Below are 14966 nucleotides of genomic sequence, written 5' to 3' on the forward strand. Positions count from 1 at the left end.
AACACCCATGGTAGAAGGCTTAGTATTATATTGATGTCCACTCTTAGGCATAATTTTAATGCAAAACCAATCAAAATCCCAAGTTTTGTTGTTGCTTTTCTTTGTGAAACTGAACAAGCTGATTCTAAGATTTATGTAGACAAGCAAAAGGTCAAGAAGAGCCAAGGCATTTATGAAAGGAAAGACATTCTTGAAGAAGAAAGTAGAAGGATTTGTTCCACTTGGTATAAAGACTTGTTATGACTCTACAGTGATCAGTACAATTCCTATGATTCTGGGACAATTCCATACGGAAATAAAATAAAGTCCTACATCATGCCATACCAAAATCAATTGCAGATTGTTACCCACCAAATATGAGAGGCAAAACAATAAAGTTTCTAAAATATCTGTAGGTCTTTAAGTTAAATAAAAGATAAAGACTTAAAAGGAAAAATGACGTAAATCAAACTACCTTAAAATTATGTATGAATTCGCCTTCTTAGAAGGACTCCATTAAGAGGTAAAACAGCAAGCTACAGGCTCTCTGTAGCACATACATCTGACAGTGGGCTTCTATCCAAATACATAAAGAACTCCTTCAAATCAATAAGAAAATGACAGACAACCCTACACTGGGCAAGAGACTTAAATAGGTACATCACAAAAAAGAAAATGCAAATGGCCAATAAACTTATGAAAAGGTGCTTACTCTCATTACCACAACGAGCCACCACTGCACACACACCAGAATGGCTAAAGTTAAAAAGGCCCACAACCAAGTGATAGAGAGGGTGTAGGGCAACGGGAACTCCCCTGGCCTGATGTAGGGAATGGAAACAGGAGGCCTGTTCTGCAGTGTCTACTAAAGCTCAATACGCTCAGCCCACTGGCCTAGAAATGCCACTGCTAGGAACGTATCCAAGAGAAACATGTGCATAGGTACACCAACAGATCTGTGTAAGAATGTCCACAGAAGCTTTATTCCTAACAGCCCCAAACTGGGAACAACCCAAATGGCCACCAACAGTAGAATGGATAAACTGTAGTAGATGCGCTCAATGGATCTACCATAAAGCAGTGCAAATGTGGAAATGCTTGCAGTAGTGTGAGAACCTCTCCTAAGTGTTATATGCAGCTAACACAAAGACATGAGAGCTGTACACACGATTCCATATATAAAGTTCAAAAACAGCAATCTAGACTGTAGGGATACACGTCAATACAATAGTTAACTGCAGGGAGAAAGGAAAGGAATAACTAGACATGAAACCAACAGGGGTTCTGGTCGGCCACCTGTGCTCCATATCGGGACCTAACTAGTAGCTCCAAAAGGGACTGCTTTGTGACAAATCATTGAGCTGTACATTTTTTTCTGTGCACTTTGCTGTGTGCTATGTTTCATAATACAAATGGTTAATGAAAACAAAAGTTTAGAAAATTAAAAATTTAAATACTAGTAATACTTATCTAGTGTTTTTGAGGGCATGAAAGAAACAAGGGCCCTCAATGTTTGCAAGAAGGAACGAGAACTGGCAAAATCTTTTTAGGTGGACAATATGACAGAATCTATCAAAAATAAATCCAGAAGTACAAAATTGTGAATGTCAACATTACCTTTAACAGTAACAAATTCAAACAACATCCAAATAAATGACAATGTTATATGAGGTCTGACAATTAAGTTCACGAACTTGTTGCAATGATGTTGCTAACCTTTCTTGATATCAGAGGGATTATTCATTATGAATTTGTACCAACTGGACAAACAAGTTAATGAGGTTTACTATTTGGAAGTGCTGAAAAGGCTCCGCTGAAAACTTAGACCATCTGAACTTTTTGCCAACAATTCATGGCTCTTGCATCACGACAATGCACCAGCTCACACGGCACTGTCTGTGAGGGAGTTTTTAGCCAGGAAACAAATAACTGTATTGGAACACCCTCCCTACTCACCTGATCTGGCCCCCAATGACTTCTTTCTTTACCTAAAGATAAAGGAAATGTTGAAAGGACGACATTTTGATGACATTCAGGACCTCAAGAGTAATACGATGACAGCTCTGACGGCCATTCCAGAAAGAGTTCCAAAATTGCTTTGAAGGGTTGACTAGGTGATGGTGTTGGTACATAGCTTCCCAAGGGGAGTACTTTGAACGTGACCGTAGTGATATTCAGCAATGAGGTATGTAGCACTTTTTCTAGGATAAGTTCACGAACTAAATTGCCCAACCTTGTACATACTGAAGATAAAAACATAAATCCGCAAAGCAACAAAGCATAACATACACCAAGCAGGATAAATAAAAAGTACACCACATCTAATCACATTGCACTAAAACGTCAAATAACTAGAGAAAGAGAAGACATTAAAAGCAGCCATAGAGGGAAAAAAAAATCACCTCCTGAGAAAGGACAGGTAGACTGACAGAAGACATCTCAGCAGCAACATCCAGTCAGATGATGTTACATAAAATGGTTAAATGTTAGGAGAAAAACAAACATTTAACCCTTTCTTTGTACCCAGAAAAAAACTGCCTTTTAAGACTGTGGACAATAAACATATCCAGATAAACAGAATTTACCAAAATACTTTCACTAATGTAACTTCTAAAGGATATGCTTCAGAAAAAGAAGAAAAACTAGAAACAATTATTGGCCAATAAATTAAACAACTTAGATGAAATGGACAAATTCCTAAAAGACACAAACTACCAAAACTGACTCATGAAAAACAGACAATGTGATTAGACCTATGACAAATGAAAAGACTGAGTTGGGCATCAAAACACTACTTAGAAAGAAAATCCCAAACTCAGATAGCTTCACCAGTGAATTCTAGCAAATATTTAAAGAAGAATTAACATCACTCCTTCTGAAGACCTTCCAAAAACAAAAAGAGGCTGGATTACTTCCCAGCTCATTTGACAAGGCCAGTATTACCTGATACCAAAAATAAAACAAAAAAATCATAAAAAACGAAAACTGCAGGCCAGTATCTCTTATGAATATAGACACAAAAATTCTCAACAAAATAAATTTAACGCAGCAACATGCAAGAAGAATTATACGCATGACCAAGTGGAATTTATCCCAGGAATGCAAGATTGATTTTAACATCCAAAAATAAATTAATGTACTATGCCATATCTATAAAATAAAAAACAAAAACCACATGATAATCTCAACTGGTGCAGAAAAGACATTTGACAAAATCCAACACCCTATCATTATGAAAAAAAAAGCACACACCAAATTAGGAGGAAAAGGGAACTTCTTCAACCTGATAAAGGACAGCTACAAAAAACACACAGCTAACACCCACATAATGACAAAAGACTGAACACTGTCCCAGTAAGACCAGGAACAAATCAGCGATGTCTGCTCTTGCCACTTCTATTCAACATTGTACTAACGGTTCTAGCCAGGGCCCTTATGCAAGAAAAAGACATAAAAGGAATCCAAATTGGAAAGGAACATTACCTCTACTCACAGATTATCTCATATAGAAAGAATCCTAAAGAATCCACCAAAAAACTATTAGAACTAATAAAAATTCAGCAAGGTTGCAAGTGACAAGATCAATGTACAAAAACAAATTGTACATATGTGTACATATGTGTACACATATGTGCAATGATCAATCTGAAAACAGAATTCAGAACACAACTCCATTTACAACAGCATCAAAAAGACTAAAACATTCACAAATAAACTTAAAGAACAAAATGTATGCTCTGAAAACCACAAAAGATTGTTGCGAGAAAAAGATCTAAATAAAGGAAAAGCCTCTCATGTTAAATTGGAAGACTTACTGTCATGAAAACCATGCTACCTAATGCCATCTACAGATCACCACAATCTCAGTGGATTTTAGAATTGGCAAGCTGATTCTAAAGTTCGTAAGAAATTATAAGGGGTGCCAAAACAACCTTGAAAAAGTAGAACAAAGTTGGAGAACTTATACTTCCCATTTTCAAACTTATTGAAAAGCAACAGTCATCAAGACAGGGTATAAGCGTGAGTATAGACATACATACAGATCAATGGAACACAAAGGTGCCACGAGCATTCAACGGGGAAAAATCATCTCTTCAACAAGTGATACCGGGACAACTGGATATCACATGCAAAGAATGATATTGGATCTCTTGCTCAAATCATACAAAAATTAACTCAAAATGGGTAAAAGAATTAAATATAAGAGGTAAAACTATAAAACTGTCAGAAGAAAACGGAAAAATATTCATGACCTTGGATTTAGCAATGGATTCTTAGATATGATAACCAAAAGTATGAACAACAAAAGAAAAAAATACATAAGCTGCACGTCACTAAAATTAAAAACATTTTTGCATCAAAGGACATAATCAAAAAAGCAAAAAGACAACTGACAGGATGGAAGAAAATATTTGCAAATCATATATCTGATAAGGGGCTACTACCCACAATACATACAGTTCTTACAACTCAACAACAAGACATATAATTAAAAAGTGGGCTACGGATCTAAAAAGATTCCTCCAAAGAAGATATGCAAATGAGCAGTAAGTACATGAAAAATGTTCTTAGTCTTCAGGGAAATGCAAATCCAAACCATAATGAGATACCACTTTACATCCACTAGGATGGCTAAAATCAGAAGGACAAATAACAAGTGTCAAAGATATGAAAAAAGTGGGGCCATCCTACATTGCTGGTGGGAATGTAAGTCACCACGTGACCCTGCAGCGTCACTCCCATGTATACAACCAAGGAAAGTAAAAATATATGTCCACACAAACATTTGTACACAAATATTTATACCCATGTTATTCACAGCAGCCAAAAAGTGGAAACAACCAAATGTCCACCAATTGATACATGGATAAACAAAATGTAGCATATCTATACAATGGAATATTATTCACCAATAAAAAGGAATAAAGTATGGATATATGCTACAATACAGATGAACTTTGAAAACATTATGCTAAGTGAAAAAAACCAGTCATAAAGGACCACATATTGAATGACTCCATGTACATGCAATATCTGCAACAGACAAATAGAGACAAAAAGCAGATTAGTGGTAGCTTGGGGTTGGGGGTGATGGGGAGATAAAGGGATGACAGCTAAAGGGTACGGCATTTCTTTTTGAGTTGAAAATGTTTTAAAATTGACTATGGTGATGGTTGCACATACCTATGAAGGAAAAACCACTGAATTGTGCACTTTAAGCAGGTAAATTGTATGGTATGTAAGTTGTACCTCAATAAAGCTGTTAATAAAAAAAGGACAAAGAGGAAAGATCTGAGATGCAAGAATGTTGGATAAAGATACGGGCAAACACGTGATAGCTCTAAACACACCTCTGTTTAAAATAATACTGTAAATTGTGATTTTTAAAAAAGAGCAAGACAAAAACAAAATGACAGACAAGAACTGCATGTATGTCGGGAGAGAGAACTGGAATGAAAGTATCTCATTTCCTTACATCGTGTGTTTGTGTGGCCAGGCTTGAGCGGTATGGAGGGCGGTTAAGTTATGGACTGACTTTAGACTTTAAATATGCATGGTTAAAGTGGACCAGTAACCACTAAAATGATAGAAACAAGGTGTAACTTCCAAACTAACAGAGAAAATGGACCATAAAAACTAACTAGCAGAAGTGAATAGAGGTCAGCAAACTACAGCTGGGAGCCAGATCCAGCCGCCACTTACTTGGGGTTTTATTGGACAGCGGTGCTCATGTGTTGTCTGTAGCTGCTTCTGAAGGACAATGGCAGAACCAAAGAGCTGCAACAGAGACCAGATGGTCTAGAAAGTCTAAAGCATTTTCTATCTGGCCCCTTACAGAAGTATGCTGACTCCTGCTATAGGGTACTGCCTAACAGACAGCAAGCAAGAGTCCTCTGAGCTGCAGGGTCCTGAGCCTAGAAATGATGACAATACCCCTCCTCTTTCATTTCCTCAGAGCTACATTAGATAAACGGCGTTTGAGAAAGAACTTGAACAGCCTGTGGTGGAAGAATATTCTCAAGCTACTCCCCAGAACAGCCCTCTTCTCGTTGCAAGCACAGAACCTAACTCGCTAGGACAAAGAGGGACACTAATATTCCAGCACAGACACCTCAAGCCACGTTACATTCATACAAGCTGGTGAACAACACATGTAATGTGGACATATCCCCCGAATGGCGTGTGTGTGAGAGTGAGTGTGTGAGGGCGTGTGTGTGTGTGTAGTTCTGGAACGATACATCTGTTAGCCATGGATAGCTACTGCTTGGACAGGAATACAGTCACGTTTTATACATATATTCACTGCTTGAATCTTTTCATTAAATTATTTGTTTAGAGATATGGTAGGTTCACACGCAGTTTAAGAAACAATGCAGAGATGCTGAGTGCCCTCCCCCAATGGTGACATCTAGCAGAACTATATAGCACAATTTCACAGCCAGGATCGTGACACTGATACACTCCATGATCTTACTCTGATCTCCCAAGTTTTACATGTAGCCATGTAAGAGTGTGTGTGTGAGTGTGCGTGTGTGTGTGAGTGTGTAAGAGTATGTGAGGGTTTGAGTGTGTGTGTGAGAGTAAGTGTGTGAGTACATGTGTGTATGAGTGTGAGTGTGTGTGTGTAAGAGTGAATGTGTGTGAAAGTGTGAATGTGATTGTAAGAGTGTGTGTGCATGTATGAGAGTGTGAGTGTAAGCGTGTGTGTATGTAAGTGTGTGAGTGTAACAGTGGGTGTGCGTGGGTGTGTGAGTGTGAGTGTAAGTGTGTGTGTATGTAAGTGTGTGAGTCTAACAATGGGTGTGTGTGTACATGCGTGTACGAGTGTGTGTGTGTGTGTGTGTATATGTGTTTTATCACACATTCGTGCACCCAGCAGCAGAGTCCAGATACAAAGTAGTTCCATCAGCCTCGGATCCCTCATGTTGACCTTTTAAGGCCATGCCCACCTTCTTTCTACCTCCTCCCCAACCCATGGCAACAATGCATCTTTGTCATTTCCAGAATGTTATCTAAATAGAAAGACAGTATGTGACCTTTGGGGTTTGGCTTCCACCAGTCATTGCAGTCCCCCTGACATTCACCTGGGGTTCTGTAAGTGTCCAGAGTTTGTTGTTTTTCATTGCCCAGCAGCGCTGGTTTGGGCCTGCTGTAGTCACCTGCTGACAGACACTTGGGTTGTGTCCAGGGTTAGATAGCATAACCATGTAAGGCTGCCAGGCACACTCCTGCAGTTTGGGGTGAGCAAAGTCTTCCCTTCTCTGTGACAAGTGCCCAGCAGCGCTGGGTTACAGACTACTGCATGTTTAGTTTGTATGAAGCTGCCATACTGTTTCCCAGAGTGGCCAGTCCCACTCTACATACCACCAGCATCTCTGCAGCAGCATTCATGCTCTCCCAACTTACTCATTTTAGCCCTGCAGAATTGTATAATGACTGCTCGAATCTCTTACAAGATTATATTTACATCTGAGGTTAAAAACTGAAATAAAATTAAAAAGTAATCCACGCTTATTTAGAAGGAACTTTGAAAAACAGAACTGTATAAAAAAGGAGGTAAGGTCATATGTTTTCATCCTTGGGAAAAGAATTGATGCTATTATTTATTCCTAAATCAATGTACCCAAGTTCCAGACAACAGAGGGCAGATTCGGTCACATTATTCTGAGGCAGAGGCTCCATTTTGGATCTCTCCCCACCTTGAGGACAGCTCTGGCTTCAGAGGGGACTTCCTCAGTCCTCATCCTCAAAAACCCGACAGCTACAGAAGAGGGAGCAGCCAGCCTCGGCCAGAGACACAGTGGGAACCACCTGTCCTGGCACATTGTCAGCACCAGGACAGGTGAACCAAGGGATCCAGGGCATGCCCAGGTGCATATAGAGGAGGTCACTCCGTTTTGCTCTTGCCTTTTGTCACCTCGCTCCCACTAGAAAAGGGTTCTTTAACCATTTTAGCATCTAGCAAGACAAGACCTCTGGCAGCCCAGTGAAGCTGACGGATCCCTCTCAGAATAACATTGTTAAATGCAGAAAATAAATACAGCAGGTGATCATATCAGACGCCACATTTTTTTTAAACAAACGTGTTGCACAGAACTACATAACAAAACCTCAGGAGTGGTGAATGCAAAGCTACCATGAAATGTCTGCCTCAACAAGTGTGAAATGCTAACGTCTGGTGTCTCGTGGTGCGGCTGGGGGTCCTGTGACACTGCAGTGATTGCTGCCATATTCATAATGGAAGGAAACATCAAACTTCAGTGAGAGGTTAGCAAAAGATGTAATTTTTTTTCTATCTAAGTTCATGGAGCCTCTGAATTCCCTGATTTAACAGAACCAGAAAGAACAGAATCAGGGCTCTCTTCCCTACGAGATTGTCCCAGGCTGCCCCTTGGCCTGAGTTCTGGGGGAAGGAAGCCCCCACCCCCGCCCCAGCTACGGAAGGTCTTGGCCCCCAGTGAGGGCCACAGGGAGAGAGATGGTTGGCTCCAGCTGGTTCTAAGGCTGCTGAGAAGGAAGCACAGAGAGGTGAGCCCTGGACCCCAGCACGGGATGAGGAGAGGGCTGACCCCGGGGGTGGCTGGAGCCAACTGAGCAAATCCTCACCTGGTCCAGTCCATCTGGGGGAAACTTTAGCTGTTTTTTTTTTTTAATTCCCTAAGTTTTCTGTTTTACTCATCAGGGGTAGTAGTGGGAAACAATATTTCCCAGTAAAACCCCAACTTAGTGTTGCTAAGAGCCTAAGGAGCACACAGTGTGTTTCCGGAAAGGTCCACCCACCTTTGTCAGCGCAAAGGCCACAGTCCCATCATCCTCAGTGGACAGATCGAGCAGCTTCTGGTAAAATGCTTCATCATAAGGCCCATCTATTTGCAATGTTTTTCTAAAGGAAAAGGCACAGAAAAGCAGGATGAGAAAGCTGACTGGAAATTGTTTCTTAAACTGGTAACAATTTAACAATCACACGTCCGCTTTTAAAGAACACTTAAGGGATCCTCTTCCTAATGCTACATTTTATCCTAAAGCATCCAAGTTTTAAAGAGAACTTGCAAGACCAGAACCTAGGGAGCAGAGTCTGGACGTGATCTGTTTATGACAAACGGCGTCCAAATGGCGTCGGGGGCAGAGACTCCAGTGAAGGGGCAGTGGGGGGGGGTCCCAGCCCCCCACACGCCGCAGGTGTGGACCCCAGCGACCTGTTAGGAGGCCATGGACGCTCTCCTGCTGCACACGGAAAGGCTGAGCCGTGGAGCAGCACTGCCCCCTGCAGGCTCGGCCCTGCTCAGGACCGAACGGCCTGACACGGACTGTCTGTCACTGGATGTGCTTTCTTTTCCAGAAACCGGCTAGTGACCAGTGATCTGACAGGACCCTGATCCTCGTCACGCAGTACTGAATCCTTGCGCTGGGCCTGACACCAGGGGCAAGGAAGGGAGGCGGCCAGGGTGGGTCGTACTCCTGGGAGGCCTGTGCTGTCCTCCCCATCTCATTATCAGCGCTGCTCCGGGCCCCACAGGGGCTCAGGAGGGGCAGGGATGCCACGGCCAAGGCTCACCTCTGCTCAGGAAACTCCTCCAGGTAGCGCTCAACCCGCCGGTACAGAGGGTAGAGGCCCTCGATGTCCAGCAGGTCCAGCTTCTGCACCTGGAGGGTTTTGTACAGAAGACAGCCCTTCGGTAACCCCGAGCGCTCCACGCTGCTTCTTCCTACCAGAACAGGAGGGGAAAACAAGAGGTTTACTGTCAAGCACTGCAGAAGGCGGTGGCACAGGCTGCACCCTGACCCACGGAGTAGCTGGGGCTGCTGGCACGTGCCTGGGGCCAGGCCCAAAGGAAAGGGCAGGTGCCCACGTCTTGCTGGGCCTCTGTTCCGTCTCAGCACCCTTCAACTCCATCACTCCAGCCAGCTCTAAGTTTAGAAAGATGGCCCTCGGTCTAAATAACACTCCCCACAAGGCATAAAATTTAAAACAACCATGTTGACACTCCCAAATCTGTGAGACAATGTCTGTGGTGCCACAGCCCATGTGGAGACGGGGGTGGTCACACAGGACAGTGGTGATCTGTTGTGCCCGGGTGGCCAAATGGCAAAAATACCTAAGACCCACACAGGGGCAGGGCTGCTGTCCTCTGACGTCACAGCCTCTGAGGGCTCTGAGAGACCACAGGGCTCAGCACAGAAACTGAAGAACCACAGTCCTGCTGGTCGGCCCCAAATCAGTTCCTGGCTATGGCTCCACAGACCTGAGTGTGTTGTGGAGCTGCCAGCAGATGACAAAGGGGAGAATGAGGAGCCCACAAACACTCATGACAAAAACCCAAACCACCATCAGACTGCCTCGAAGCTCGAATGTCACCAAGTCACAGCCAGCCACTGGGAGTCTGTGAGAAATGAGGTTTCAAGTAGGAGGTGCCCAGAGACAAAGGCCCTGCATGCCTGTGTTCATGCCTGTCTGCAAACCGCAGGCCACTGCGGCCACCCCCACCCTGAAAGGCCTGCGCTGTGGGACTCCAACTTCTGTGCCTCAGTTCTCCACATATAAAAAACAGGCTGAGGAAAGCTAACCCCAGGGTCACTGAAAGGATAAAGTAGCATAATGTAAGAAAGCCCTTAGGAAACCGCAGAGGAGGAATAGGCATGTGGAATGGTGTTTTAGGGGAACCCTACAACCCAAACGTGTGCTGCAATTTATAAACCCAGACTGAAGAGGAAAAAGGGAGTCTCCCCAATAGGGCTGAGAGGCAGGGGCTGGCTTTGGGGAGCCCTGCCAAGGCCCAGGCTGCTTCTGCAGAAGCCCCGTGAAGCCAGGCAGGACCCACGCAGGCCTCACCCCAGACTCGGCCTACCTGCCCGCCGCCCACCTGGCCTACCTGGGTGACGCAGGCTCCTGCGGTAAGGGCTGGCTTCGCAGACACCCGGGCCCCGTGACCCGGGCCCCAGCCTCAGGGCACTCGCCCAGCCCTTGTCCGAGCCACTGAGCAGCACCCGAGTGATGACACGCACCAGCTCCCGTATCACGGCCCTCGTGCAGTGGGGCCCGCTGGCCAGGCCGTTGGATGGGAAGAAGAAGGGCTTCAGGTGATGTGCCAGCTCACTCCAGTCAGCCGTGGGGCTCCGGGCGTCCTTGCAGCCATAGATCAGCTCCCCGTTCTTCAGGAGGGAAAGGGGATAGGGAAGTGTTACCTCCAACAGGCGGGTAGGGGGATCACCTCTGTCCCCACCCTGGGCAAGCAAAGGGACCTGACATCATATATTTGCCCACTCTGGGGTCCTTGCACACTGTGGCCCTGCGGGGAAACCCAACCTCAGGCACACTGTCATTGACCAAGAAGTAAATCCCACTGGAACGTGGAAAAGAAAACAAGTTCTCAAAAACTGAAGGCCAGAGACCTGGCCTGAAATGCAAAGCCTCAGACCAGAACACGCAGCACGCTGGCAGCAAACTCAGTCCAAAGCCCAAACTCCCAAAGACCCCAGCCCAGTACTCGAGAGGCTGTGTGACACACATGCTCCTGAAGGACACATGGTGTCAGTCAGACCCTGAGCAGGGAAGCTTCTGGGCCAGTGTGGACATCTGTAGGCAGCCAGCTTTCCAGAGGGCTTCTGTCCTCTGTGATGAACTGGGCCAGGCTCTCCCCAGGGCCGGTGAGGTCACCAGCATCACTACTGTGGAGATCTTCGTCTTCAAGGCCATCCTGTCTTCTAAATCCAAGTCCAACAAAGAATCTCCTTATGGCACCGTCGTTCGCAGGGCTGTGGGCAAGGACACCCAGTGGGCCCAGCCCCACGACCTTTACGGGGTCAGGAGGTCCGTGGTGTCTGTTGGGAAAGCCCCTAAGAGAACCCTGGTCCACCACCCCTGAGCTGGAGCCGACTCCAAGAGAGTGGCGGACACTTTGCCCCTCGTTTCCTCGTCTGTGAGATGGTGTGGTCAGCAGCTTCTGGGACGGTCCCCAATGGCCCCCATCCCTGATACTCACACTCTATAGTCCTCTCCACACTGGAGGTTTGGTCTGTGTGACCAACAGAATACAGGCAAAGCAACAGCACATCCCCGGCAAGAGTCCATTATAAAAACGCCTGGCTTCTATCGTGGAGGTTCTCTTCTCAGATCACAGCAGCCGTGTTAAGCAGCCCCATGGAGCCCCGAGTGGCCAGGAACGAAGACCTCCTGCCCAGGCCGGGGCAGGGGCGCCTTCCTGGGAGCAGAGATTCTGGCCCCAGCCAGGTCTTCAGACGGGGTGCAGCCTCCAAGGGACCCTGAGTCAGAATCACCTATGCTGCTCAATTCCTGGCCACAGGAACTGTGAGATGGTAAGTGGCTGTTACACAGCGGTAGATAATATCGAAGATGACAAGCCCTGCTGTGCCCCCAGGTGGCAGGTGGGAGTCAACTCAATCCAACAAAGAGTATGGACAGGGCATTACTCCCTCGGTGAGGTCCTGGGATTCAGCAGCATGGTGCCGCCCCTGGGAATCCCTTGTTGGCACTGTCAGAGCTCACAGAGTGGGTGTCCAGGACGATGGGGACACACCGAGGCCACTCTAGGCACAGGGCCAGGGGAATCCTGACCTTGATATGGGTCTTTACAGTGGGAGGAGACTGTGCCAGGTACAGGGAAGGCAGGAGCTCCCTGAAGGAAAGCAGGTGGAGAGGCAGTGCTGAGCCGAAACCAGGCACCATGGGTGGCAGCTATCTGGTCCCTCCTCCCAGCCCACGAGCAGCTGAGTGACCCTGGAAATGTAAGGGTCACTTGAGTGACCTCTTCTACAGTATCTGGAGTCCGAACAGACGGGACTTTTACATGTACAAATACAGTTGCTCAAGAACCTCATGTTACATTTGGCAGAGACATCATCCAAGGCTACGTGACTACCCCACATGTCCCCCAGCAAGTCTCCCAAGTGACCAGTGTTGGGGTGGGCGGAGCTACAGCCGTGTAGTATGAACGATGGTGGCAACGACCATGACCCAGGAAATCTCTCCACCCCTGAACTTCATGACGGAAGGCGCGGGCTTCAGAGCCAGAGTGTGCTCATTATAGGTGATAGCACTTGGGGAAATGTCCTCATTTCTCCTGGTATTATCTTAAAAAGCCATTCTGCATCCCTTCTCTTAATCCATTTCTTGTGAAACTATTAGCTCCACCTCCGGACTTTCTTCCATGCTGACTTTAACAGAAGCAGCAGAAGCAGTAGACAGTTGGGTTCTCAGGCCCAGGCCCCAAGCCCTGTCCGCAGTCCGTCCAGGGGCCGAGCCAGACCCACCACTCAGCTTAAGTGTGGGCTGACAGGTCAGCCCAAGCAAAGGCAGCAGAAAAGGGTCCATGTGGGACAAAATGCAAGCCAATTAATTGGTTCCAATTAAATCCCAGATGAAAGGAAATTTATCTTTAGAATTTAAACATAAAATTCCTGAAGTCTTTATAAGAATTAAAAATATAAACTGATTTTGAAATATGTCCTCCTTTTCTAGAGCTGGGAAGGTGGAGGCAGGTGGGGTAATGTCGATTCACTCTGATCAGATTGCTAAGCCAGATGGGGGAAGTGAGTCAACACTAGACCCTCCTCCACCCACACCCCCAAGCCCCCTGAGGGGCACCCAGTGTGCAGAATGGCGCCATCCACAGAGCTGGATGCACAGGGCACACAGCTGGTCTGATCCAACAGCCTTACTTCTCTCCAAAGCTTTGAGGCCTGCAAGCCTGAGCCTGTCGCAAATGCTCTTACGTGTTACACTTTATTAGGACATAAACAGGACTGGGGACAGAGTCAGTGGCAAGGAGAAAAGGAGATGACAAGGGGAACCCCAAGGGACACATTTCCAATAAAGGCCATGCCTAGCTCTCTTCCAGAGTGGGCCAGCCCTGCTCCCTGCTTCCCTCACCCCTTCTGATGACAGCACTCCTGCCAGCACCAGGCCAGGGCACCCATACAGGTGACAATGAGGAAGCCGAAAGTGCCTGTGCCAGATAGTGAATGTTCCATGTGCTGAACCCTTTCCTTACGTGGCCAGGACACAGAATGATCAGAACTGCCGGACTGTGAGAATTCACTAACTGACAAGGAGGTCTCCAAATTACAAGTTCCCCAAGTTAACCAGGAGCAAATGCACAGGTGTGGCCACTGGCCAGGTTGCGCCACGTAGCTCCTGCTCCCACCTCAACCACACAGGCCTCAGGGACACACAGGATGACTGAAATGCAGCCTGACCACGTCAGTGCCGTCCTCACCCTAGAACCAGAGTCCGGTTCTGTGCATCAGGGGAGCCTGAGGCCACCCAGTGGTCAAGGAGTTGACATCACATATCGGAAGGATCACAGCATGTTGTGTCAGTGGAATCAATGGGCCTTGGAAAAAGGACCCAGAGGACCATGCCAAGCCAGACCCAGTCCAGATGCCCTCGTCTACAAGGTCACAGAGACCCGTTAGGCACCAGAGTGCCAGTTCACCTGGCTCAGTCCAAGACTCACTGGTTCCATCCCCAAAAGGGTCATAAAACAGGAGCCACTCTTACCTTAAATATCTTTAAGTTGTTCTGTGCCTCCTGCAACAAGCTTTTCAAGGCAAAATACATTCTCTGTTTATTTCTAAAAGGGGAAAGGATTATTGATGGAATTATAAGCAGTCTTTACATTCACCTGCCTGTGTCTCAGGGGACATGACTGGGAGTGGCTGCTTCAGGTATCTGAGTGTTGTGGGTTAAGGAGCCACAATCTCCCCAGCCCTCCTCACAGAGGCACCCCATCCTTGCTCCTAATCCCCATCCTGCTTTTGGCCCCTTCCCTGTGGTAACATCTCCCTAGCTGCTGGCACCCACAGGTAACTTGTAGGAACCCACGGAGACAACCCAGGCAAGAACCTGAGCCCTGCCCAGGGCCCTGGTTATAGGCAGGCCAGCAGCCCCCACCTTGCAGAATATCTGCTGGAACCCACCTCACAGAACACCAACACCCTTCACACACCAACCCTTCACAGAACATCAC

General features: G+C 46.3%; 1 protein-coding gene across 3 annotated transcripts in view; it reads right to left on the bottom strand.

Moving 5' to 3' along the window:
* The window catches only part of IPPK (inositol-pentakisphosphate 2-kinase), a 49857-nt gene that overhangs the window by 8982 nt on the left and 25909 nt on the right, over positions 1 to 14966 (bottom strand). For all 3 annotated transcript variants that reach the window (XM_074330166.1, XM_019713833.2, XM_074330167.1), the window contains 4 exons: positions 14498 to 14570; positions 10851 to 11130; positions 9536 to 9686; positions 8761 to 8863 (listed from right to left, as the gene is read on the bottom strand). In XM_074330166.1, the coding sequence (XP_074186267.1) occupies positions 8761 to 8863; positions 9536 to 9686; positions 10851 to 11130; positions 14498 to 14570 (607 nt within the window). The remainder of the gene's footprint in view (positions 1 to 8760; positions 8864 to 9535; positions 9687 to 10850; positions 11131 to 14497; positions 14571 to 14966) is intronic.

The sequence above is a fragment of the Rhinolophus sinicus genome, linkage group LG04 (assembly GCF_036562045.2).
Source record: "Rhinolophus sinicus isolate RSC01 linkage group LG04, ASM3656204v1, whole genome shotgun sequence".
NCBI classification, from domain to species: domain Eukaryota; kingdom Metazoa; phylum Chordata; class Mammalia; order Chiroptera; family Rhinolophidae; genus Rhinolophus; species Rhinolophus sinicus.